This window comes from Rhamphochromis longiceps, linkage group LG1 (genome assembly GCF_057381845.1).
Source record: "Rhamphochromis longiceps isolate RC_006_pf linkage group LG1, R_longiceps_female_GT1.1, whole genome shotgun sequence".
NCBI lineage: Eukaryota > Metazoa > Chordata > Actinopteri > Cichliformes > Cichlidae > Rhamphochromis > Rhamphochromis longiceps.
The window spans coordinates 42,918,530-42,945,032 of NC_140557.1; the positions used below are offsets into that span (position 1 = coordinate 42,918,530).

The following is a 26,503-nucleotide window of genomic DNA, read 5'->3' on the forward strand; positions in this document are numbered from 1 at the left end:
TCCGGGGACTAAATTCTACTGAAGTGTGTCTGAGGAAGTGTGGCACGGTTCATCCTCTTTCCTGTCGAAAAAACTGTCGTATATAACTGTAGCTTTATTCGTTCACATACCAGACTATGAATATAGCCCCTGACACAGACTTTCAGCATGGCTTTTCCATTCTGCTCCCATTCGCAAACCTAACTTCAGGCTTATGTTCCAACTATCCTTTTCCCCAAGGAACTTGAACGCAACGCTACAACAGAAGGGCGAGCTGTGCGCATGCTCGCAGGTTTTACGTTATTAGAAGCCTATACAGAAGCGTGTACCTATTCGTTAATGGGGAGTCGTCATCTAGTTAGGTAGATATCGAAGTGGTTTTGTGGCACGTCTGTGTCCGCGTTTGCTGGATAAAGACCTGCGGCATTCATGTACTGACAGATATTTAAGTTACCGTAAAGCTGTTTGCGTGTCGCTGGAAGAAGGGACGATGTCGGCAAATAAAACAAAGAAGGTCAAAATGGCTACTAAATCTTGTCCTGAATGCGACCAACAGGTAAGAAAATACATCTTTAATTTTTAGGGCTGTGTTACTGATTGCGTTTCGTTTTATTGATACCAATCATGGCAGCCTACGGTAGTTTCCAGCTCTAGAGACGGAAACGGGGTTCAGTGCGAGCCCCGGTGATCACGATGTTTCTCAAACGGCTCAGCTGGTAGATGTTGATTTTCCGTTCGGCAGAGAGAGCATCGGCATCTATGTCCGTCTTCACGGTTGTGGCTTTGTGACTTTGTATGTATAAAACAGACGGACATATGATCACATATTTGCGTTAGTAATGTAAGGGACTGGTTCAAAAGTTCAGTAAATGAGTTGGGCTATAGTAGCGCATTTTCATTACCGTACCTCAGTTACTTGTGATCTTCACTGAGCATTTCGATTGGTTAAAGATAAAAATAAAAAAAATCAGCCCTTTGGCTTTGTGAGCATCTCTTCCTGGAACTACGGTAATGGTGCTGGATCACAATGGACTCTTCAAATTAAAGCCAACAGTGGGTAGACTGCAACAAGTCTACATCAGTAATGCGCATGGTTAGTTACACAGTTCGACCCTGTCCTCACACTACCACCACACACAAGCATGTGTTACTGCTAGTGATGTGCGATACCACTTATTTCCTTTCCGATCCGATACCAAGTAAAATTCAGGGTGGTATCGGTGATACTGATCCGATACCGATACTCTGTACAAAAACGTAATGTTTCATTGCATTACATAATACAATATACAATTGTATTATGTAATTGTAATAATAACATAACCATATTGCTTCATAATGATTAGAGGACACCAGACAACTTGTTTTTATTGCTTAATAATGCAGAATAATCATATAGAAATAAAAAAAAAACTGACTGACTGGCTGTTTGTGGAGGTAAAACGCGTCCACACATGACTCTGTTTGCGCTCAGCCATTGTTGTGAGTGTGCACGCCAGAGGCTGCCACACATTTATACAGCCGTATTCCGCACATGACTATGAAAAGCGTAAGAGGAAGTAGTTCCTTCCAAATTAGACGATCCGAATGATATAGTTTTTTTTCCACTGCGTTCATTTTAATGGAAAAACTACAAATTTACCCCAGAGTACTAAAATATATATATTATAATATGAGAATTGATTCTAGAACATAAATTGCTGGTATCGGAAGAATCGATATTTCGGTATCGATTCGCACACCACTAGTTACCGCGTTTCTTTCTTTTCATTAGCTGCGTCTGGCTTACTCTTCTGACCCTGTGAATAAATCCGTTGAAAATAGTTCTGCTCAGCAGTAAAACGGCTGCTGGTAAGATGTAGATGTTACACTTAGGCTATAAAAATATGAAATGGGTGCAGTACAAATGCCAGCATTTTATCACTGTTTAATTAAATATTCCTAAAAGCAGTTGTAAACAACATGTGCATGGTTTTGCAAAATTTTAACTTTATACCAAATGCTGTTGCTATTTGTAGTTTGAAAAACTGTAGATGAGTCATTAGTTTTTCTTTCTTGTTCACTGAAAGAAATCTGTCCGTTTTGTGCTGGAAAAAGTGCATTATAGTCAGCTTCAGTGTCTGAAGCTCCTCCTCAATGGTTCATAGAAACCATACCTGTAGATACCATCCATTCACCTTTTCTGCTTCCCACAAAGACATGGCGAGTGGAATCAAAGATCTCAAATTTGGACTCATCAGACCAAAGCACAGATTTCCACTGGTCTAATGTTTATTGGCTAAAACAAATCTATTTTGCTTGTTGCTTTTCCTTGGTAGTGGTTTCTTAGCAGCTATTTGACCACAAAGGCCTGATTTGCACAGCCTCTGCTGAACAGTTTATATAGAGATGTGTCTGCTACTGGAATTATGTGTAGCATTTATCTGGGCTCTAATCTGAGGTGCTGTTAACTTGTGATTTCTGATACTGGTGACTCGGATGAATTTATCCTCAGCAGTAAGGCTGCCACAAACGATTATTTTGATAGTCGACTAGTCACCGATTATTTTTGCGATTAGTCGACTAATCAGATTATGCATCCATTGGACGTAAAACTACAGCTTATTGCACCAGCAGCATCTGCTCTTATATAACTATCATTAGCTTACAGCTTTAGGTGTGTAAGGTCTGTGCTAACTAACAATAAAGACAAGATGGTACTTTATTAAATTTTAATGAAGTTTGCAGATTGTTTCGGTGAAGTTTAATAAACTCCTTGCTATCTAAAATATAACAGGACACCGGAGTAAATTCTCGAGCATCTCACACTTCTGATAATCAGCTGTCTGCTTGACGTTTATTCAGCTGTGTAAAAACTATAACTTTAATCTCAGCCAAACCGATTTACTCAGGAACAAATAAAATACTGAAAAAAGCCAAACAATAACATGTTTAAGTTATCTAAGTGACTCATATATCATATTTAACCTGAGCAGCGAAAGACGGAGGTGGGTTTGAAAATGATTTGCCGGGAGTCCGGTGTTCTCACGGCTCTAGTGAGCCTAGCCCCTATGGCGTGATTTTTGTGCCACTATTCTGAGCGCACGTAAAAAAAAAATGCTAGATGGTGGGTAACAGGCATCTCCAAAAACGTTAGAGCACTTATGCAAATATTTGATGTCTTGATAAATCGAGCAGGTATTTGAAGTTTACACAGCACCATTCTCGCATGAAAATATCTTAAAAGTTTATTTTGTGACCCAGAAAGAGTAATATTTCAAACTCCGCCACTCTGTGTTCCTCCGCCACTGCCTCGTTTGAGTTTTGGACGAAATGGATTCTGGGATATTGCATTTCGTCATTTCGAGCTGATTGGAGACCAAAACAGCCAACAGATTTTTTTTTGCATCCAAGTCTGTGATTGGCTGGTTTTGTTGAGCGCGCACGGACAGAAATGTTGAGAGCGCGAGCAACACGTTGCGAGCGAGCGCAAGTGCAAAAACTGAGCGACAGGGGCTGCTATTGTGTGCGTGTGTATGGATAATAGCAAACACTGAAATACATTTTTTGCACGCAGCAATGAATTTTGTTCACTCAAATTTAGCTTTTCTTTGCTCAAAAATAAATTTCTCCTCAAAATACAACACTTGCACCTGGAATTTATTTTTACGTGCGCTCAGAATAGTGGCACAAAAATAACGCCATAAGCCCCCGGCTAGCTATCGAGCTAGTGGGTAACAGACGTCTCCGAAAACGTCGGAGCGCTTTTGAAAATATGTGGTGTCTTGATAAACTGAGCAGATATTTGAGGTTTACACAGCTACATTCTCGCCTGAAAATATGTTAAACGTTTATTTTGTGACCCAGAAAGAATAATAAGAGTAATATTAAAACTAACTAGCTGCCGCCATTGTTGGAAACTGCGCTGGGCCGCGCTATGAATTCTGGGACGCAGCTTCTTCTTCTTCGGGGTTTAACGGCAGCTGGCATCCTTGTACATGCAGTGCTGCCATCTTCTGTTTCAGTCCGTTATTACACTCTTAAATCCTGCTACTTATTCCTGCGTCTTTTGTGAGCTTGCAAAGCTTCAAACGACGCGTCGACTATTAAATCAGTCGTCGACGATTCTGATAGTCGACCTAATCGTGACTAGTCGACTAATCGTGGCAGCCCTACTCAGCAGCAGAGGTGACTTATGTTGTTCCTTTCCTGGGGCGGTCCTCATGTGAGCCAGTTTCATCATAGCACTTGATGGTTTTTGCGACTGCACTCGTTGACACATTCAGAGTTTTAGCAATTTTCCAGACTGACTGACCTTCAGTTCATAAAGTAATGATTGACTGTTTTTTCTCTTTACTTAGCTGATTGGTTTTTTTGCCATTACATGAACACTGACAAGACACACCTGTAATGTGAAAACCATTTCAGGTGACTACATCATGAAGCTCATTGAGAGAAGGCCAAGAGTGTACAAAGCAATAATCAAAGCAAAGGGAGGCTATTGTTATTAGAGTTTCAAGATGGCGCCAGTGTGTGTGGCTCGCCGTCTGGCTCTTCCTCTGTTGTGTTTGCTTATGTTGTTTTTTATTGCTAGAGTCAACTCTCTTTTAATGTACAATCGCCAAAAACTGTTGGACCTCCGACTAGTTGCCAGTGATCTTACCAATGCAACTTATAATGGACATAAGGCGTTACCTCCATTCCTGTCTGGGATACCAGCTAACCTTTGTCGGACCCTGGCCCCAGCCTCACGGCGAAAGCGTTTCAGACGCCGGGGCAAACGTAGCGGTCTACTCGTGAAACTTAAGGCGTACTTGATGCACTCTTCCCCGGCTCTTTGGAACGAACGTGGATCTGTGCCTTGTCATGCCTTTTCTCCGTGCTCTCTGGAGCCCATCGATGCCTGGCTGGTGCCCGTTGTTGGCTCGGATCAGATGTCCCAGCCACGAAAGATTTCCCCTCATCTTCGTCGGCGCGGTGCGAACCTACAGAACTTGCGGCCGCTGCGTCGGGTCTCGCTGTCAGCCACGAACACGCTGACCTCCACCAGGTTTGGATTGGTGAACACTAGATCGCTGAGTAATAAAACTTTTATTTTAAGGGATTTATTTATGACCCAAGGACTGGATTTCCTCTGTATAACTGAGACATGGTTGAGGGCCGGTGAGTCCAGCGCTTTCACAGATCTCTTACCTGATGGCTGCTGCTTTTTAAACTCTCCTCGAATATCAGGCAGAGGAGGAGGACTAGCGGTTGTTTTTAAGAAGCAGTATAAATGTAAACCACTGCCATTATTAACCTCACCTAGTAGCTTTGAACTGAGCATGTTTGAGCTAGGTCGCTCTCACACAGTGCTCTGTGCTGTGGTTTACAGACCCCCAAAATACAATAAGAACTTCTTAAATGACTTTTCTGATCTGTTGGCTGAAATTATGCCAAAATATGATCATGTCCTTATTATTGGGGACTTCAATATTCATGTGTGCTGCCCTGACAAGCCAATGGCAAAGGACTTTTTAAATCTTATTGACTCTTTTGATCTTGTGCAACCTGTGTCTGTGCCTACACAAAAATATGGGCACACGTTGGATCTTGTTTTAACTCATAATTTACCTGTCTCTAACTTAGAGGTTTGTGACATTGTAGGGTCGGATCATTAGCCTGTCTTGTTTGAGGTTTTCCTTCCTTGTACCAAAGTTAATCTTCCTCCTGTTGCTGCTAGGAGCTGTCGTATTTTTAACCCTTCCTCTGCTGGACAGTTCTCTATTGTTTTTAATCAGAACGGCGGCCTTCCTGATTCCATATGCAATGATACAGAAGAGCTGAGTACGTGGTTTTACTCTGTCTGCCAAACTGCTTTAGATTCAGTGGCCCCCTTTAAGCTTAGGCAAGTAAAAGCCAAATCTGAACCCTGGCTGAATGAAGACACCCGGGCTGCCAGAAGAAAGTGTAGGAGAGCTGAACGTAAATGGAAGAAGGATCAACTTCAGGTGTCATACCAAATGTTACAAGATTACTGGAATTCTTACCAGAAAACTGTAAAAGACGCTAAGAGGAAACATTTTGCTGCTATTATTCAGGCAAATTGTCGTAAGCCTCATGTCTTATTTAAGACTATTGACATGGTCCTTCATGCTCCACAGACTGCTGGTGTCGAGTCTTCTCAGGAAATTTGTGAAAACTTCCTACACTTTTTTATTGATAAAGTGCCATCTGTCAAAGCGCAGACTTCCCAGTCCGTTCTCGACCCTTCTACCCCTGTCCCTAGTTCTGCTGTCTTTGACAGGTTCGAGCCAGTTTCCTTGCTCTGCCTGCAGGAGTTGGTTGCTCACATGAAGCCCTCAGGCTCCCCTCATGATGCTCTCCCTCCTTGATTTTTCAAAGAGGTTTTTCTCACTATAGCATCAGCTGTACAATCCATTGTAAATAGTAGTTTGTCCTCTGGTGTTGTACCTGTCAATCTCAAACATGCGGTGATTCAGCCTCTACTCAAGAAACCTGCTCTTGATCCTGATATTATTGCGAATTACAGACCTATTTCCAAACTGCCTTTTATCTCAAAGATTCTTGAAAAGGTAGTTTACAAGCAATTAATGTCCTTCCTAGAAGAACACGGTATTTTAGAAGTTTTCCAATCTGGTTTTAAAGCTTTACATAGTACCGAATCTGCCCTTTTAAGAGTTTTTAATGATGTGTTTTTGGCAAATGACTCAGGTGACTGTGTTATTATCGTGCTGTTAGATTTAACTGCTGCTTTTGATACAGTGGATCATAATATTTTAATCTCCCGTTTAGAGCAGTTGGTGGGTATGCGGAGTGCCGCACTGCAGTGGCTCAGATCCTATTTGGCAGAGCGAACTTTCTCTGTGAAACTCGGGGAGTTTGTATCCTCTACTGCTTCTCTTCAATGTGGGGTCCCACAGGGTTCAGTTTTAGGCCCGCTTCTTTTCTCTCTATATCTCCTACCCCTTGGGTCTATTTTCAGGAAACATGGGATTTCTTTCCACTGCTACGCCGATGACTCCCAGATTTATTTCCCACTTAAAAGATAAATGGCTTCTCAGTAGACCCGCTGCTCAGATGCCTTGATGAAATAAGGGCCTGGATGGCTTTGAACTTTTTAAATTTTAATGAACAGAAAACAGAAGTGATGGTTTTTGGTGGCGCTTCTGAGGCCACTATTATAGATCTTGGTTCACTGGCACAGTATGTTAAACCAGTCATCACTAATCTGGGAGTTAAAATAGAGGCAAATCTTAAACTTGAAAGCCAGGTCAGAGCTGTTGTAAGCTCTAGCTTTTTTCATTTGAGGGAATTAGCCAAAATAAAGCCGTTCTTATCGAAACAGCATTTTGAGACAGTAATCCATGCCTTTGTTACTTCTAGGCTGGATTATTGTAACGCACTTTATTGTGGGGTTAGTGATGCAGCTCGTCTTTTAACTGGAACAAAAAAGTTTGAGCACATTACCCCCATTTTAATTTCACTCCACTGGCTACCTGTACATCTTAGGATTGTTTTTAAAATTCTCTTATTTGCTTTTAAATCTCTTAATGGCCCGTTCCCTTAGGTCCGCCAATCAGCAGCTCCTTAAGGCACCAAAAACTAAGTATAAATTTAAAGGTGATCGTGCTTCTGCTGTAGCTGCTCCAAAGTTGTGGAACGATCTGCCCTTGCATGTTAGGCAGGCCTTTTCTCTCTCTGAATTTAAAAGTGTTCTTAGAACATATTTATTCGCTGAAGCCTTTGGCATTGATTAGAGGGGTTGACTCAATTTGTTATTTATTTTATCTTATCTCATTTTAATTTTCTTTACTTATGCTATTAGCATGTACAGCACTTTGTGAACTCTGGTTTTATGTTAAAGTGCTTTATAAATAAAGGTGGTATGGTATTAAGAATCTAAAATGTAAAACATGTTTTGTGTCACTTCACACACATTTGTTTACTACATAGTTCCATATGTGTTCATTCATAGTTTTCATGCCTTCAGTGAGATTGTAAAATGTAAATAGTCATGAAACAGGAGAAAAAACATTAAATGAAAACGTATGTCCAAAAACTTTGACTAGTAGAATATGAAGGCAGATCCAAAGAGAGCCAACATCTCTACTGTTGGTGTGTGAATTACAATGTTGCTCTCCAGTTGTGCTGAAAGAAACTACAACTTTCTCATGAAAACTCTTGCCAGACTGTACATTTAATGTGCAAATAGAGCTTCACCAGCACAGTGCATTAAGGGACTGTCATTCATGCAAATGCAAGCTGGTGATGGAATATGAAGAGATGGCCAAAACCAAAAGTAAAGTTGTCGACATTAAAAACTCACGTTGGTGAGCTGCTGTATTTTAAAAGACGCAACGGCCCATGTGACTGGAATGGAAGCAGCACAAAGGGGCTGAGCTCACAGGCTTTTGGTGTCTGCTAGAGGAAGGAAAAACATCACCTTCAACAACATTTTGGTAAATATGTTGGTGTGATCACAGCATCATCTTACTGGGAGGTTATAATTATAACGCATTCACATGTTGTAGTTGCATGTCATAGGGCTGTTGCTATGGTAGATAACATAAAGGTAGTCTGTTGGCCTCAATTTAACAACAGACGTTCTCTGCAGACAGTGTCAAAAACATGTGAGTCTTAAACCTGCCTTCTCCTCTAACGCCATCAGATGGTTGCAAAAGGACTTTCGGTCCCATCAGATTGTATAGGAAATTACTTTTTGACTTTTCCTCTGTAAACACTGCTAAGTTCATGGACTCAGTCACAGGTTTTGGGTGATACTGAATAAAAGTTTATTTCAGAATACTGTGTTTACTGAGACTAAAAGCGAAAGCTAAGAAGTGAAATTGAAAAATCAGCTATTTGACCTGTTGCACCTTTCAATCGGGATGGGGTTGTTTGCGGCACACGACTACTTCCTTTCAAATAACCACTGAAGGCTGTTTCACCTTTTTAAATAATTTGGGTAGTCAGCAGACATTTAGAGATGTAAGTCTATTAGGGGTGGGCGATATAAACAATATACGATAGAAACTATATAAATTTGGCCAACGATAGAGATTTTGACTATATCGCTCTATCGCGATAGCGCATGTTGATGATGTCATCAAGCTGCGCATGTTTTGGTCGAAAGCATCGCAGCGGCTACAACCATTATCATCTGCAAATGATGGCGGGCGACAGTCACAGCAAAGAGATGAAGCACTGTTGAAATATGGGGAAAGCCAAAAACTGCGCTTCCTCCACTTCCGTAACATTGATTCATTAATGTTGAATTCTCTGGCAGCTGCTCTGTTCCCATGTTGTTGCAGTATATTAATAACTAACCTCGTATTGTGGATGAATAATCTCAGTTGTTCTCCTGACTGAAGTTTGGCCCGTGTACAGCATCCTGCTATGCGACTGCATTTGCCACCAGAATACTCACGTTAACTTTTATCGAGTGGAAAAAAAGTTGGCGTTCATCCTCCAGCTTCACTGTGCTAATGTTATGCTAACATAGCTGTGTCGCTAGCAATCACGTAGCACAACATTATATACCAGCTAGTCCAACTTCAGTAACCCTACAAACGTCACTGCTGTTTAGTTTTCTGTCTTCATTTATGTTGGAAGTGACAGCAGAGCTGTACGTTTGAATTAGTTTCAAAAATCTCTCAGTCAGAACATGCTATGAAATGTTTAGGTGTAAACTAGCGAGCTAACTTCCTGTTAACTTCTAACTCCGTTAAATTTAATAAATTCTGTTTTCATGGATGCCTGGATGTTAAACTTAATTGTTACACCCGATAAAGCAGCAACGCTGATGATTTAATTAAAGATGAAAGAATTTAGACCGTTTTTAACTCTTAGTGTTGGTTTGACTTTGGGACCTGAAGGGGACGGAGTTTTGGACCCAGATTACTCTGAAGCTCCTCCCTACGGCAGCCGTAATGCTCTGACGATCCATCAAGCAGTGCTGCTTACCAAAGTTGTACTAAAACATTTTTAACAGATTTCTGCAGCCAAAATCTGTTCGAGGTCAGTAAGCACAACCAGAATTCATACATAAGGCCCACTCTTGATTTTTGAGAATATTAAAGGATTTTAAGTCCTTATAGTGTGGAAAATACGTTATACAGAAGAAAAGAATATATCGCGATATATATCGTTACCGCACGTGCTTCAAATTATATCACGATATGGATTTTAGGTCATATCGCCCAGCCCTAAAGTCTATTATATCAAAATTTGGTCACTGTAGTCCAAACTAAGAAAATTCAAAACAACGTTTCCACATACTCATTCAAACTGTACTTTTTCTACTCATATTAATATGGAGCATGAACATTTTTCTTGTAAAACAAAGGAGGGCCTAGCAAAAAAAGTTTGGGAACCGCTGAGAGAACCCACACAAACATGGAGCGAACATGCAAACGCCACACAGAAAGGCCCCGATCAGATGGAGAAGTCAAAGTCCATCTCGATGTTACTGTTGCTTCTCACTGTGAAGCAATAGTAATCAGTGCGGCACCGTGCTGTTCATCTAAATGATATTAAATAAACAAAGAAACTCAGCCTGAAAATAATTGAAATTTTGACAAATTGCATGCAGTTTTTTTTCTTTAAATTGTAATTGTGAACAGTTTGTTGGTTAAAAGGCAATAATAACAATAATCCATCCATCCATTTATATAATAGTAATATAATAATTTATTTTTATTATTGTTGTAGTAGTAGTTTGTCATTTGATTATTATTATTAGTAGTATTCATTTTAAAGACTTGTTTAAATTCCTTAAAAATCTGTGCTTTGTTCGTACACATTGGTCAGGGGGACTTCTACACTTGTTTGTAGAGCACAAACCACTTCATGACTAAAAATATTGATAAATCACTATAGCTGCTGCTGTATAAAATGTTTATACTGGACTGGTTCTTACACAATAAAACATAGCCTTTATCCACTGAGCACTCAAACATACAACTTGCATCATTCACATCTATTCATGCGCCTCAGCTGTCGTGCCGTAATCCTTTGAGAGAGAAGAGTCTTATCTTTTGGTAACCCTTCCAAACAAGTCATACTTGTTCAGTCTGTTTCTAACTGTACTGTCATGAACTCATGAACCTCTAACATGCTAAGTGAGATCTACACTGTCCAGTGAAAAACATTGACATCAGTGAAACTTAAGTGGACGCTAGTGGGCTTGCAGATGTAGAAAATACAATCAAACCTTTGGCTAAATTCTTCTGCAAGTAATGAGTCATAGTGCGCAATGGTTATGATCCATTTAGTGCTAAAAATGGCATGATTTAGTGGATATCTTCATTCACTCCATTGAAGTTTATCAACTCATGTCATTTATTTGGAATAAACCTGCCCTGTGTTAGCTTTGATCCTTGAGATATGTGTCAGACATGGAGACCTCTAAGAGTGTGTCAGATTGTCTGCTGCAGGCTTTGTGCAGCTAAAACAGGAATCCACCTTGTGGAAATGATGTAGTGATGTTTTAACAGTAATGTTTCTTATTTCTCACTCTTTCTAGATTCCAGTGGCGTGCAAGTCCTGCCCATGTGGTTATGTATTTATTAGCAGGAAACTCCTTAATGCAAAGTTAAATGAGCGCTCCTCCCCAGCCATAGCAGGTAAGTTGGTAGTTGGTGAGTTGAAGATACAGTAAACCTACAGCCAATTGGAATCACCAGTTATTCCAACATGCATGTTTTTGGATTGCACAAAGCTAAAGAACAAGTAGTGCTGTAGGTTAAAGAAAAATGTGAAAAAATAAAGTGACATGATTAGGAAATTGCTACGGTACTTAGTGCAAAAACATACTGTCATATAACACTTAAATAGACATAAAAATAAGAATTAAAAGTGCTAAGTAGATAGATATATACATGATATATACATGAGTGCAGGTGGTGATCAGTGCCAAACATGGAATGATGCAGTGAACACAGCGTAGGGTCATGTGTTAGTAGTGGGAACAGTCATACGGTTATTGTTCATGTGTCCAACAGCAGAGGGGAAGAAACTGTTCTTATGGCGAGAGGTTCTGGTGCGAATGGACCGGAGCCTCCTGCCTGAGGGGAGCAGGTCAAACAGACTGTGTCCAGGGTGAGAAGGGTCAGCTGAGATCCGAGCTGCACGCCGCAATGTCCTGGAGGTGTACAGGTCCTGCAGAGATGGGAGTCTGCAGCCAATCACCTTCTCAGCAGAGCGCACAACACGCTGCAGTCTCTGTTTGTCCCTGATAGTGGCTCCAGCGTACCACACGGTGATGGAGGAGGTGAGGATGGACTCGATGATTGCAGTGTAGAACTGCATCATCGTCCGTGTTGGCAGGTTGAATTTCTTCAGCTGCCTCAGGAAGTACATCCTCTGCTGGGCTTTCTTTATGACAGAGGTGATGGTGGGCTCCCACTTCAGGTCCTGGGTGATGGTGGTACCCAGGAAGCGGAATGAGTCCACAGAGGTGATGGGGGTGTCAGTCAGGATGATGGGGGGGAGTGGGGCTGTGTGCTTCCTGAAGTCCACAATAATCTCCACTGTCTTCTGGGCATTCAGCACCAGGTTGTTGTGGCTGCACCAGGACACCAGACGTTCAACCTCCCTCCTGTAGGCAGACTCGTCCCCGTCCGAGATGAGTCCGATAACGGTGGTGTCATCTGCAAACTTGATTAGCTTGACAGACTGGTGGGTGGAGGTGCAGCAGTTGGTGTACAGGGAGAAGAGCAGAGGAGAAAGAACACAGCCCTGAGGGGAGCCGGTGCTGATGGTCCGAGAGTCCGAGACATTCTTTCCCAGCTTCACATGCTGCTTCCTGTCCGTCAGGAAGTCAGTGATCCACCGGCAGATGGGATCAGGCACATTCATCTGGGAAAGCTTGTCTCGGAGATGGTCTGGAAGGATGGTGTTGAAGGCAGAGCTGAAGTCCACAAACAGGATCCTGGTGTAGGTTCCTGGGGAGTCCAGATGCTGCAGGATGAAGTGTAGGGCCATGTTGATGGCGTTATCTACAGACCTGTTGGCTCTGTATGCAAACTGCAGGGGGGCCGTGAGGGTCTTGAGGTAGGAGAGAACCAGGTGCTCAGTCAAAGGAGCTTGCAAAGAAAAGCGTCTGGACTTCTTTAAGTTGCTTGAAGACGTTTCACCTCTCATCCGAGAAGCTTCTTCAGTTCTAAGGTCAAATGGTGGAGAGTCCCAGATATAAACCTAGTGGGAGTTTCCCCCCACAGAGGGACAAAAGGACCCCCTGATGATCCTCTAACACTTAGAGTCCCCCGAGAGCAGCCATTTGGCTTTTCTACCTTTAAAACTCGCCTTCCAGCCAAATGGCTGGTAGGTGTTTAGCTAGGCTTTAGCTTCAGCCAAGTGGAAGCTAAATTGTCTAGTCATTCATATGTAAATTAGGTTGTTATCTGGGAATTCTGGAGGGGAGTGGGGGTGTGTGAATGAGGGGGTGGGGGAGCTGCTAAAAGCTGTGAACTTCCTTTTGTGTTTCATCTTGATGCATTCTCAATCATCCAGGGAAATAAATCTCCAAAAGTCACCAACTTGGAGTGTTTCAGTTTGCCATCTTAGAGAGAAATCAACACACATGGGTGTATTTCCTTTGTTGCTGAGATTTATTGATAAAAACAGTACAAAAAACCAACCATTTGCACACATATTTACAAATAATAATAAAAAGTGAGTGAGTACATTTCAACATTTTCAGCAATCACTCACAATCCTGGCACTGCCATGGTATCTGTAGTCTGCATTTACCACATGTGTATCTGTAGCAGTGAACACATCGCAAAGAACATATATATATAAATATATATATAAATCTCAGCAACAAAGGAAATACACCCATGTGTGTTGATTTCTCCCTAAGATGGCAAACTGAAACACTCCAAGTTGGTGACTTTTGGAGATTTATTTCCCTGGATGATTGAGAATGCATCAAGATGAAACACAAAAGGAAGTTCACAGCTTTTAGCAGCTCCCCCACCCCCTCATTCACACACCCTGTGTTGTGCCATGCGCTTGTGAAGTGGCTGTTTGGTCTCTCCAATGTAGAGGTCTGAGCATTCCTCGCTGCACTGTACAGCATACACCACATTGTTAAGTTTGTGTTTTGGCGTTTTATCTTTCGGGTGAACCAGTTTGTGTCTGAGCGTGTTGCTGGGTCTGAAATGCACCGGGATGTCGTGCTTGGAGAAAACTCTCCTGAGTTCCTCTGATACACCGGCTACATAGGGGATGACAATGTTGTTGCGTCTGTCCTTCTTATCCTCCCTCGCTGGTGTCTGGTCTTCTTTTCTGTGCCTCTTTGCTGACTTTATGAACGCCCATTTAGGATAGCCGCACGTTTTGAGTGCTTCCTTTACATGTGTGTGTTCCTTCTTTTTTCCTTCAGGCTTAGAGGGAACATGTTCTGCCCGGTGGTGTAGGGTCCCGATTACTCCAAGTTTGTGTTCCAGAGGGTGATGGGAGTCAAAGAGGAGGTACTGGTCCGTGTGTGTGCGCTTCCGGTAAACTTCGATGTTGAGTTTGCCGTTCTCTTCAATGTGCACGGCGCAGTCCAGGAAAGGCAGACAGTCGTCCTTTGTGTCTTCCCTGGTGAACTTGATGTTCTTATCCACAGCGTTAATGTGCGCAGTGAAGGATTCCACTTCTTGTGTCTTGATTTTGACCCAGGTGTCGTCCACATATCTGTACCAGTGGCTGGGTACTCTTCCTTTGAAAGAGCCAAGAGCCTTCCTTTCCACTTCCTCCATGTAAAGGTTGGCTACAATAGGTGACACGGGGGAGCCCATGGCACAGCCATGTTTTTGTCTGTAAAAGCCTTCGTTGTACTTGAAATATGTAGTGGTGAGGCAGAGGTCTAACAGTGTGCAGATCTGATCGGGTGTGAAGTTGGTCCTGTCCTCCAAGGAGCCGTCTTCTTGTAGTCGTTTTCTGACAGTCTCCACGGCCTCCGTGGTGGGTATGCAAGTGAAGAGAGAGACTACATCAAAGGACACCATGGTTTCATCTGGATCCAGGGTAAGTTTCTGGACCTTGTCGGTGAAGTCGGTGGAGCTCTTGATGTGGTGTGGGGTGTTCCCCACGAGAGGCGCAAGGATGGTAGCAAGGTGTTTAGCAATGTTATAAGTGGCTGAGTTTATGCTACTGACTATGGGTCTGAGTGGGACAGCTTCCTTGTGGATCTTAGGAAGTCCATAGATGCAGGGTATGGCATCCCCTGGGTAAAGGCGGTGATATATAAGGCGGTCAATAATTTTGTCCTTTTCAAAGTCTTGAAGGCAAGCTATAACTTTCTTTTTGTAGCTGCTTGTGGGGTCTCGCTTTAGGGCTTCGTAGGTATTGTTGTCACTGAGGAGAGTAGTGATCTTTGTATGGTAATCTGTAGTGTTTAGGACCACGGTGCATCTTCCCTTATCAGCTGGTAAAACAGTGATGTTGTGGTCTTTGCTCAGGGAAGCGACGGCCTTCTTTTCCTGTATTGTGAGTAGGGATGGGTATCGTTTAGGTTTTATCCGATACCGGTGCCAAATCGGTACTTTTGAAACGGTGCTCGAACCGGTGCTTAAAGAATGGAGAACACAAACTTTGTCCAAAAACCTCTCATGTTCAGCTGTTTGTTTTTTTTTGTAAAAAGATAACAATGTTAGCCTTTTCTGCAGCTATGGGGCATATATGGTATCACTCTTGGCTGGAAGCAGTGCTTAAACAATGGAAAAAACACAAACTTTGTCCAAAAACCTCTCATGTTTAACTGTTTTCCACTTTTTCTTTGGTCATTTTAGCCTTTTTGGCCAGGGTGAAGGGAGTATCTGCCATCAAACAAGAAGACAGCCGCATGTAGCTATGATGATGTTTGCTAGTTCACCTTACATGCATTAATGTAATAACGTGGTTAGCCTACTCAACGTAAATTACACACGAACAACATTAAGCTACTCACGCAGAGAAGAACGGCTGCTGCTGCATCATCATCCTCATCATTTCTGCTACACTGGCAGGGCTAGGGGCCAGGACTCTATTCTTCGGGTTTTTGGGGGATGTTGCTCCGGGTCCGATAACTGGCAACCCACCCGACGTGCTCGGTGTGAGGTCACGCAGCAAGCTATCAAATACGGCGCATTTCTCGGCTTTTATCAAAACGCTATGCGTCGCCAGGTGTTTAATCGGATTCTTGGTGTTACCTCCTTTGACAGTATCACAGTATCATCTTAAAGCACTTGTTGCTGCTGAGTTTGCATATTTTGCTGTGAAGTACAGCCAGACTTTTGACCGCTTCGCCTTGGACATTTTTAATCTGGAGCTCTGCTCTAACAGAACGTACGTACCTGGCCCCGCCTACTATCCTCGGAAACGTAAAATGATTGGCTAGAAGTGTATCACAGCTCAGGAAAAAAAGCACCGAAATAAAGCACCGAAATGTGCGCTGCTTTTCGGTCTGGTTACTACCGTTTATGTCAGAACCGGTGCCATCATGGCACCGGACACCGGTACCCAACCCTAATTGTGAGGTTGGATGGAGGGACTTTGGCACTGGGGAGCGTGGCTGAGACTTTCATCCTGATTTGCTCTGCTTCTGTCTGTGATAATTTATTAATCCGTATGGCAGATTCTGTGGCTGTGATGAGGTCCACTATGGGCAACTGTTGTGGAGAGATGGCAAAATTGAGTCCTTTGGCTAATACTCTCTTTTCAGGTTCAGTGAGAATCCTGTCTGAAAAGTTCTTAACCCATTTCTCCTGACTGGCATCAGGTGTGTTTTCTTCTCTGGGTTGTGTAGGTTCAGGATGAGGAGTGTGTGTTTTTGAAAGCAAGGTGTGGAATTTCCTGCGTTGTCTTTCTTTTCCTTTAGAGTGTTGGGCCCGCTGAGCCTTGTCCACAAACTTGTAAACCTCTTCTAAGATTGGAGAGGGTAGAAGGGTTTCCAGTTCCTGCAGGGTCTGGCTGATCTTGTTCTGGAGGGCATCTATAGTGAAATGGACCTGTCTTATCCTTTCACTTAGAAGCTGATTTTGTGCTCTCTGTAGAATCAAGTCTGCTCTGTATCCCCTGACAGTGGATCCAAGGCGCAGGCTCTTAGGAACAACTCTGCTTTGTCTGCATCTTAGGTTGAAACGGAGATGGTTCCTATAATCCGCTAGTTTCCTTGATTCCCTTTCATACTCCCGCACCAGTTGAAGGGTGTTCCTCCCAAAATGGTGCTCAAACCCCCAACCAGGTGCTCAAATGACTTCATGACCACAGATGTCAGAGCCACGGGTCTGTAGTCATTTAGTCCAGTGATCCTAGGTTTCTTGGGGACAGGGATTATGGTAGAGGACTTGAAGCAGGCAGGCACATGACATGCCTGCAGTGAGGAGTTGAAGATGCCAGAAAACACTGGGGCCAGCTCGTTTGCACAGTGTCTGAGGGTGGCAGGAGACACACCGTCTGGGCCGGGAGCTTTTCGAGCATTCAGACTCTTAAACTGCTTCCTCACATCTGCTTCATGAATATGAAGAGTTGTGGTGGGAGGAGGTGGTGTGAAATCCTCTTTTGTGTGGGGTGAGGAGGGGGGTGTTGTAGGTGAAGTGTTTGAAGGTGGTGATGGCTCTATGGAGGGGGGAGAGGTGGGGGAATGAGTGTCCAAAGTGCCTCTATTGTTGGGGTCGTTGGAGGTGTGAAGGCTGCCTGATGGCTCGTCAAAACGGCAGTAGAAGTCGTTAAGGGTGTTGGCTAAGAGCAAGTCATCAGTGGAGTGGGGGGTTTTAGGCTTGTAGTTGGTGATATTCCTAAAACCTTTCCACACAGAGGCCGAGTCATTCTCTGAGATCTGCTGCTGCATCTTCTCAGAGTGCTGATGTTTAGCAACGTCCACTTCTTTAGTGAACCTGTACTTGGCCTCTCTGTAGCAGTCCCTGTCTCCGCTTCTGAACGCCTTTCTCTTTTCCAGCCACAGCTTTTTGAGTTTAGGAGTAAACCAGGGTTTGTCATTGTTATAACTCACCCTGGTGCGTGATGGCACAATGCTGTCCTCACAGAAGTGGATATAGGAGGTGACAGTGTCCGTAAACTCGTCCAAGCTGTTAGAAGCAGCCTTCAGTGTGTCCCAGTCTGTAGACTCCAAACACGTGCGAAGCTCCTCCACAGCCTCGTTGCTCCACAGTTTTTTGGTCCTCACGACAGGTTTGGAGAGCTTCAGCCTCTGTCTGTACGCGGGGATTAGGTGGATCATGACGTGGTCAGAAAGTCCGAGTGAAGCGCGGGGCACCGCGCGATAGGCCCCGCTGATCGTACTGTAACAGTGGTCTAATGTTCTCTCCTCTCTGGTCGGGCATTTAATATACTGCTTATATTTTGGAAGCTCATGGCTCAGATTGGCTTTGTTAAAGTCCCCAAGAGCAATGATGAGAGAGTCCGGGAATGTCCGCTCCATGTGCAGTATCTGCTCCGCGAGGGCACACTGAGCTGCCTGCACATCCGCGCCTGGCAGGATGTAAACAGCGGCCAGGGTGAATGAAGCAAACTCCCGCGGAGAGTAAAACGGTTTGCAGTGAATAAAAAGGTATTCCAGAGAGGAAGAGCAGTGCTGAGCAATCACTGTCACATCTGTGCACCAGCCACTATTAATGTAGAAGCAGACCCCTCCACCTGTGGTCTTACCAGAGAGAGAGGCCTGCCGGTCCGCGCGCAGCAGATGAAAGCCCTCCAGCTTGAGCGCGCTGTCCGGGATGTCCTCACAGAGCCACGTCTCCGTAAAACATAAGACACAGGAGGAGGCAACGTCTCTGTTCATGCTTCTCATCAGGGCCAGCTCGTCCATCGTATTCCTGAGTGAACGTACATTGGAAAGGAAGATCCCAGGAAGAGCAGTTCGCAGTCCGCGTCTCCTCAGACGCCCGAGTGCGCCGGCTCGCTTTCGTCTCCTTCGGCGTCTCTCTTTCCTGATCAGAGTCTGCAGTAAATCTGCCGCAGATGTGACAAATATTGGAAGTAAATCCACAGGTGTTGTAGTCCTGTAGTTAAGAAGCTCTTCTCTGGTGTAAGAATATCCAGAGGAGTGCCCAGACACAGAAGTTATGCACAAAAACAAAACAGAAGTAACGCACTGAAGCACCAGGGCATATATATATTTATTTATTTATTTATATATATATATATATATATTTATTTATTAGGGGTGCAACGATACACGTATCGATATTGAACCGTTCGATACAGTGCTTTCGGTTCGGTACGCATATGTATCGAACAATACAAAATTTTTAATTTATTTTATCAACTTTCCTTCTGACTATGCTGTCTGTGTTGAGCGCTCAGTGGATCTGCGCTCGACAGTGCAGCCTAGGCGGAGTAGTCGAACACAGATTCACTGAGCGCAGGGCAAGCTAGCGAGACAGAAGTTAAGCTCTCCTTGCAACATGGCAAATTGAACCTCCCCCACCTCATTCAGATCTGGCGTTTGGAATTATTTTGGTTTTCATGTGACGTATGACCCTGAAGGTAAGCGCTCATGGACTAAAGTAAAACAGTATGTTGGATGTGCCACGCAATGCTCAATTACATGGGTGGGAGCTAGTGTGTTAGCGCAGTTAGCTCGTTAACGTGTTGGCCGTCCAGCCCCACGCACGGGGCGATCCGCGGTAACTCGTTAACGGAGATTGCGTTAATGCCATTTCAGATTAACCCTGACAGCACTAGTGGGAACACAACGAATATGACTGCACATTTACACCGACATCATCCTAGTGCAAAGACAAGTGGAAGCAGACAAAAACAACAAGCACGCATGCTACAAACTTTACCCGAGTCATTTAGACAGCTGTTAGCACAGGATTCTCCTTATGGGGACCTGATATGTTTAATATGCTGCTGAGAATATAGCCCAGAAGAAGCGGATAGTATAGCTTTTATTTTGGAAAGATTTCTCTGTAATAAACTCTCTTTTCCAAAGATGAGTGATTCCTCAATCAGATACAGGGCTCGCAAAATCGCTAGCCCAATGTCCCGGGGCTAGCGATTTTTCCAGTCGGGCTACCAAAATCTATCTCTGCCCTGCCCGTCGGGCTATTGTAGGAAAAATATATGTCAATGCTTTTGCATTCTTTCAGAAATGTAGCTGGGTAATTATGTCATTGGCATCGGTGAGCCACTGTCAATATGTGACATATTGAAGTCGCGTTTGAATTTGCGCTTGTTTTTTTGCTTTCATTTTGCAATCGTGCGAACTGTGTATAGAGAGCGACAGCACTGATCTGTGAGTGATGATAATTTGTGCACCAATTCCTCTGACATCGTCTTATTAATCGTTAGCTTACTATGCAAACATGACAAGTGAAATCTCCCGCAGCTTAAACATGTGAGAGGTTGATCGCGCAGAGAATCGCTGAGCTTATGTGAGTGTGTGTAAAAGCAGCAGGATATATATTTTAGTTCTGCTGAGCCAAATAAGACAGGTCAGGGTGAAGAAGTGACAGCCAAAGAAAAGCTTACCACAAAACGGAGAAGTTATGACAAATCAGACTATAAGGCAAAAAGAAAGTGCAGCTTTATGGTTTCATGGACAAAAGAATTTCTGTGGCTGCAATATGACGAGCGAAATAACCAGGGCTGCACATAAGTGGTCCGCAGGTGCGCATTCGCTGTCAAAATAAAAAACACGCACAAGATAAGAAGTTGCAACGCGTGTTTGCGTACATAAGATTTTCTGGAGGAGGACAGACATTTGTTTAGAACTCTTAAAGATGTCGAAGAAGCTCCTTTAAGCAATTACTGTGATGTTCCTCCACCTCCAAACAAATGTCAGAAGGAGTCCGAACCACAAAAGAAGCACGTATTCTCGGAAAAGTAGTTGCAGGAGGTGAGCTGGCTTCAAACAAATGATGAACGCACAGAGATGTGGTGCAGAATGTGCCGTGAAAATTTAATAAATGACAAATTAAAAAGGCATGAACATTTTTTTTTGTATCAAAAAAATATCGAACCGTGACACCAAAGTATCGAACCGAACCGTGGATTTTGTGTATCGTTGCACCCCTAATAAATAAATAAATAAATATATATATATATATATATATATGCTCTTAACTCAAAAAGATCAATTGGAGAATAACTTCAGCAATTACTTCCTCTAAATCATCAACCCCATTTTTATAAGAAGTCCTACCAATTAATGGTTCAATCTATCTCTATTAATTGCACAGGCCTTCAAGCTGGCAGGAGTTAAACTGTTACTTAAAAAAGTCATCTCTTGACCCAGCGGTCTTAGCTAATTATAGACCCATCTCCAAACTCCCTTTTGTTTCAAAAATTCTTGAAAGAGTAGTTGTTAAACAGTAGATGCAGATGACTGCTCTGTTCATGTGCAGAGGAATGGAAGAGTTTCAGAGCTCATCACAGCACAGAAACAGCTTTAGTGAAGGTTACAAATGATCTTCTTATGGCCTCTGACAGTGGACTCATCTCTGTGCTTGTCCTGCTAGACCTCAGTGCAGCGTTCGATACTGTCGACCATAATATTTTCTCATAGCAATCAGAGTATGCAAATTACATTAAATGTAAATGGAGAGTCCTCTTCACACACTGAGGTTAATTATGGAGTTCCTCAGGGTTCACTGCTAGGACCAATTCTGTTTACATTATACATGCTTCTCTTAGGCAGCATCATCAGAAGGCATTGCATACATTTTTAACTTTCTGTCTACTATCTGATTGGCCTCCTGGTTTGTGGGAAAGACCTTGGAAGCCCAGAAATACAAAATATTTAGCTCCTTATACTGCCCATACACAGAAACCGTGTGATTGTGAAAACATGAATGAAATGTTAAAAATTGGAGACCTTGCTCAAAAAACAAAAGAGAGAAAACAACAAAAAAACAAAGCTGCTTTTGGTAACAAGGATTTGGGTGGAAGTCTGAACAACACCCCCCTGAACAGATGGCTAAACAGCATGTGGTATTTGTAATCCCTGCTTTAGACAAGCTGGACTTTAGGCGGAGGAGGACTGAGCGCATTCGCAGAGAGAGAATTGAGTGTCCTCTAACCAATGACATGGAGAACAGGAGGAGACCCCGGGCTAACAGCCAATCAGATCCCATACGAAGAGGACGAGGCAGACCAAAAACAGTGGGGCTGAAGAAACAGGAAGAGGAGAAAGGTAAAACAAGTCATATTCACAGATGCATTTTGTGGCACTGTTTTTTTGTTTGCTCATTTTAGGGACCTTTTTTTTAGTTTTGCCTTTGTTGTGTTGTCACAGTACAAATAGACAGGAGGACAAAAGAAATGAGCAGGAACTCACTAAATAAAGTGGCTATACAAACTATGGAATAATATCTATTAAATTACAAATGCATCCAATGAAAATGGGGGGAAACGGCGAGGTTAGATCTAGACTACCTGGCGCTTTGATATTGCCTTCTAGAGCTCAGTCTGCCCGTGACAGGAAAACCAGCATTGCCACAAACTTATACACACGATAATTAAAAATCCTCTTCTTTTTATAATTTGCTTGGGAAATGTGTGCAACACTTTCCTGAAATAAACATACATGGAAATACATACTTACGATGGTATTTACAACTGAATATTTGGTGTGAGCACCTTTATTCCTCAGCACATCCTGAACACTCTGAGGCAGTTTTCTGTCATTTCTTTAAGTAGTCTTCAGGAAGTGGAAGCTCTCCAGGCTTCTTATAAGTAAGTACAGATACAGTTTCAAACTGGTCCTTTGTTAAGTGTCTCATATGCAGACACAGCACTGCTCACCACTTTTTATATTCAAATGATTTATGTCCATGTTAAGCAGCTTAACAGACAAAGAAATATGATGATCAGAAAGTAAAATATAAAGTAAGGAGGGTGGATCAAGACTCCTGCATGTTACTGTGTATTAGCAAGGACTTGTTTGCACATCTTGCACTGATTCTGGGTTGACTATGCAAATCTGCAAAAGCAGAATGAAATAAATTGCCTTTGAGTTGTGTTGTGGAAAATTTAACAATAACCTGCAACACACCCAGTGAGCTTGATTTGAAGTGGGTTTAATAAACACATTGCAATGTGGAGAGAGCTCCCAGTGAAACCCCAGGGCCATCTCTGAGTTGTGGCCTCACATCTTACATGCAGAGACGCAGACAAAGAACATTCCACATTATTTATTTGTAACAAATGTTTGGAATCATGTCTGATTTTCGTTCCACTTCTCACGTGTGCACCACTTTGTGTTGGTCTTTCACGTGGAATTACAATAACATTGATTCATGTTTGTGGCTGTAATGGGACAAAATGTGGGAAAGTTCAAGGGGGCCGAACACTTTTCAAGCCACTGTAGATCTTGCCACTCTATCTATGCTGTGTACTGCACTCTTCACTGTTGTAGGGCCATCAGCCCATTTAAAAGGTGTAAAACATCTTGGGGAAACTAAAACAACCACGTTTAACTCTGGAAGAACAACCGCCTTCTTTAGGTGCTTCCAGCATGTTTGAGGCCGATCAAAATCCCTCAATGAAATGTGATGAACCCAAATCCTGTCTTTACGGTGTCACACAATGTTTCGAAGTTCTGTACACATGTCAAAAGAAACCACAACTGCTGTTATTTTTAAGTTTCCTCAGACAATGAGGGCCTAATGCACTTATGCACTGACATGCTGGAAAATCAGTCTAGCTACCCTACAAAATGAGCACAAGTTGCTGTAAAACCTGCATGCTATAATTACTCCAGTCACTTTCACTCATGCTCAGGACTAACGGAGTTTGTGATGTTCAGAGAGTCGTGTAAATGCATATCATTTGTAAAATGATTAGAAACGTCACACCACAGAATTTTTTCAGGTAAAACTGCCTGACTGTTTAATCAGGTGTCATCTGCATTCATTCGCTGATCCCTGTTGGGTGGCACCGAGTCTGCTCTGCAGTCGCTGAGTTGGAGCTTGGCACGCTCTTGTTGGATTGATCGTTGGGTCCTTCACATTTCTCTCTTTATGTGCGTTTGTGTGCATTTTATTTTTACCTTTGTTGCGATCCTACGGACTTTTCTCAACCTCCACACGCAGCCGGCCACAGTTTCCCAACCCAATTTTCATGTGTTCTCACATTATCAACAACAGCCTTCATTTCTCCTCCATGCTCTCTTCTCTCCACTTCTCACAGCTGCTGTGTCTCTCCCACCTCTGCAGCAGTTCACGGTTGTGGCGTGTCAGAGGCCCAGTGGGCCGTTCTTCTTCAGCTTTGCCTTTTATCTTTCACTCTTTTCAGTCTCTGTCTTTGCCATTTCAGCTCCCAGTATGGCAAATGTGAAACTCGGTCTTCTCAAGTGCATTCACACACAGTGATGTCGCTGGTGAACCTCAGCTTGTGATCAGGAGCGCATGCTTGCATCCATGATGGCATTCGTACATACTGCTACATGCTGCTGAACCCTTCAGGGTTTAGGGCAGTGCTGCTGTCTGTTCACCTTGTTGACTCTTGAAGTCGACGCCGTTGCTCTCGAACTGCATTTTGTCTTCAGGGAGAGATTGATTGTCCTCGAAGCTTGTTCTTCAGTGTAACATCTACCTGAAGGTGAAGCTGTGTAATATTCAGCCAAAGCACGGCTGGTGTGGTTCCAGTTATGTTAATCTATCATTTTGCTCCGGCCGCTGAGCTTGTGGAAGTCGCTGATCCAGTTCCGCAGCCACCTGTACCAACACACATATATTTAATATCATTTTCATCACTGCTCAATAACACTTTGCCTCTTGTTCTTCTATCCATCACTCTCTGTTGCACACACACTTCACTGCATTCCTCTTCTACAGCTTCTACACACTTCATGCTGCATGTATTCTTTCCCATATTTCTGAAAGAAAAAAAAATCATACAATCAAAACCTGGATTTGCCCGGACCACCCGAGGGGATCCTCCGACGGCCTCACTGGTCGCACTGCTGGGCTCAGCTTTGTGGACAAGCGCGTTTGCCGTCCGGCCTTTTCTTTCTGGTCCAACAGTGTTAACCACCATAAACTAAGGACAGAGTCCTTCCCACAACAGTCCTGAAGTCAGGCGTCGTATTCCTGAGGTTTCCCTCCCAGTGGTCCATCCAAAACAAAACAAAAACTACAAATAAAAAAACTTTTATCCCTGTCAGCATCTCTTTCTATCACACAACCATCTTCCACACACTTGGAGTTTTCAACCAGACCACGTAGAGGAAAGCCTCCCACGGCTCCAGTGGCCGTGTTGCTGAGCTCAGCTTCCTTTGTACGAACAAGCGCCTCCTCTGACCTCGTTTTCTGCTTGGCCGTCACCTAAAGATTTACATCCCTGATGAGCAGAAGACGTTCCACATGCATGTAAACTGGTGACAGGAGTGCTCTTACTATGAGAAAGTGAGAAAGTGATATTGCTATAACTAATGTGATGTGATTAAATATGTGATTAATGAAAAAAGAAATCTGCCACCACAGTTGTCTTTAGAGCAAAATGCTTTTGAATCTGTATGTGGACCTTATATTATGTGCACATGCTCCATTTGCCAATTTGGTTTTCAAACACAAGCAATGTATTTATTTACTAACAGTTTCTGAAGTAATAGGTGTATACTGAATATGGCCTTACAGTACAGATTGCTCTAGAATTTGCAGATACTGTTATGGTACTATGAGTCTGAGACTGCAGACACCTGAAACTATAGCCAGTGTTGTTAAGTACTTATTGCCGTGTGTGTGTGTGTGTGTGTGTGTGTGTGTGTGTGTGTGTGTGTGTGTGTGTGTGTGTGTGTGTGTGTGTGTGTGTGTGTGTGTGTGTGTGTGTGTGTGTGTGTGTGTTCACAGACAAACAGGAGAAGGAGGTGGATATATACGCGAGTCTCTCTGATGAGAAGGCCTTTGTGTTTTCTGTGGCATTGGCTGAGATCAACCGCAAGATCCTGGCGCAGAGACTTATCTTGTGAATCAAATCCAGAGTAACTAAGAAAACGGATGACCAAAGAGACGAGACCTCTCTGGAGCTGAACCTGGCTGTATTTCACTTGGATTACGAGACACAGTTCATGAAACTGCAAAGTCTTATCTCGTCATGGCGAGAAGGATTTGTGTTGGAATATCAGTTGCAACAACCATGGATCAGAAGACTTTTCCATGAAGTCAAAGAGAGGAAGAGCTTATATGTTATCGTATTCAAAATAAATGGACTGTTATGAAATGATCTTTACTGGAATGACCATGAAAAGACAATACATTTGCATACACGAGATTTAAAGCAAACTGTCAGTAATTAGTGCTTTGCACAGTGCTCACCATATTTTATATAATGTTAGGAATCTTCTGTAGCCATGCTTCACATGAGTTTCACAATGCCTACAATGTGGATGGACTAAAAACTGCAGTCAGCCCAGTGTTCAGCTCTCCTGGAGGAAGGTGGATGTTTCTGAGGCAGAGACACTGTTGCTTTTCAAATCTGTCCAACTTTGATTCCTTCTGTTCTTTTTGATCGCTATTGGTGGCTTTGGATGTCCACAGTGACGCATGAATCTGTTTGATTACTTTATAAAAATGTATTAAAGACAGTCAACCCAAACATTTGA

General features: G+C 43.0%; 1 protein-coding gene across 1 annotated transcript; it reads left to right on the top strand.

The window, feature by feature from the left end:
- The first annotated feature begins 260 nt into the window (after window positions 1–260).
- lg1h16orf87 (linkage group 1 C16orf87 homolog) lies at window positions 261–26,501 on the top strand. Its single transcript, XM_085410061.1, has 4 exons — window positions 261–535; window positions 11,486–11,585; window positions 21,914–22,093; window positions 25,752–26,501. Exons 1-4 carry the CDS (start codon window positions 470–472, stop codon window positions 25,868–25,870), a joined length of 465 nt encoding a protein of 154 aa, XP_085266187.1. The 5' UTR covers window positions 261–469; the 3' UTR covers window positions 25,871–26,501.
- The last annotated feature ends 2 nt before the right edge of the window (window positions 26,502–26,503 follow it).

Coding starts and splice junctions, on each gene's coding strand:
- lg1h16orf87 (XM_085410061.1), top strand. CDS start 470: ATGTCGGCAAATAAAACAAAGAAGGTCAAAATGGCTACTAAATCTTGT. Junction 11,586..21,913: donor CTCCTCCCCAGCCATAGCAG/GTAAGTTGGTAG, acceptor TCCCTGCTTTAG/ACAAGCTGGACTTTAGGCGG. Junction 22,094..25,751: donor GAAACAGGAAGAGGAGAAAG/GTAAAACAAGTC, acceptor GTGTGTTCACAG/ACAAACAGGAGAAGGAGGTG.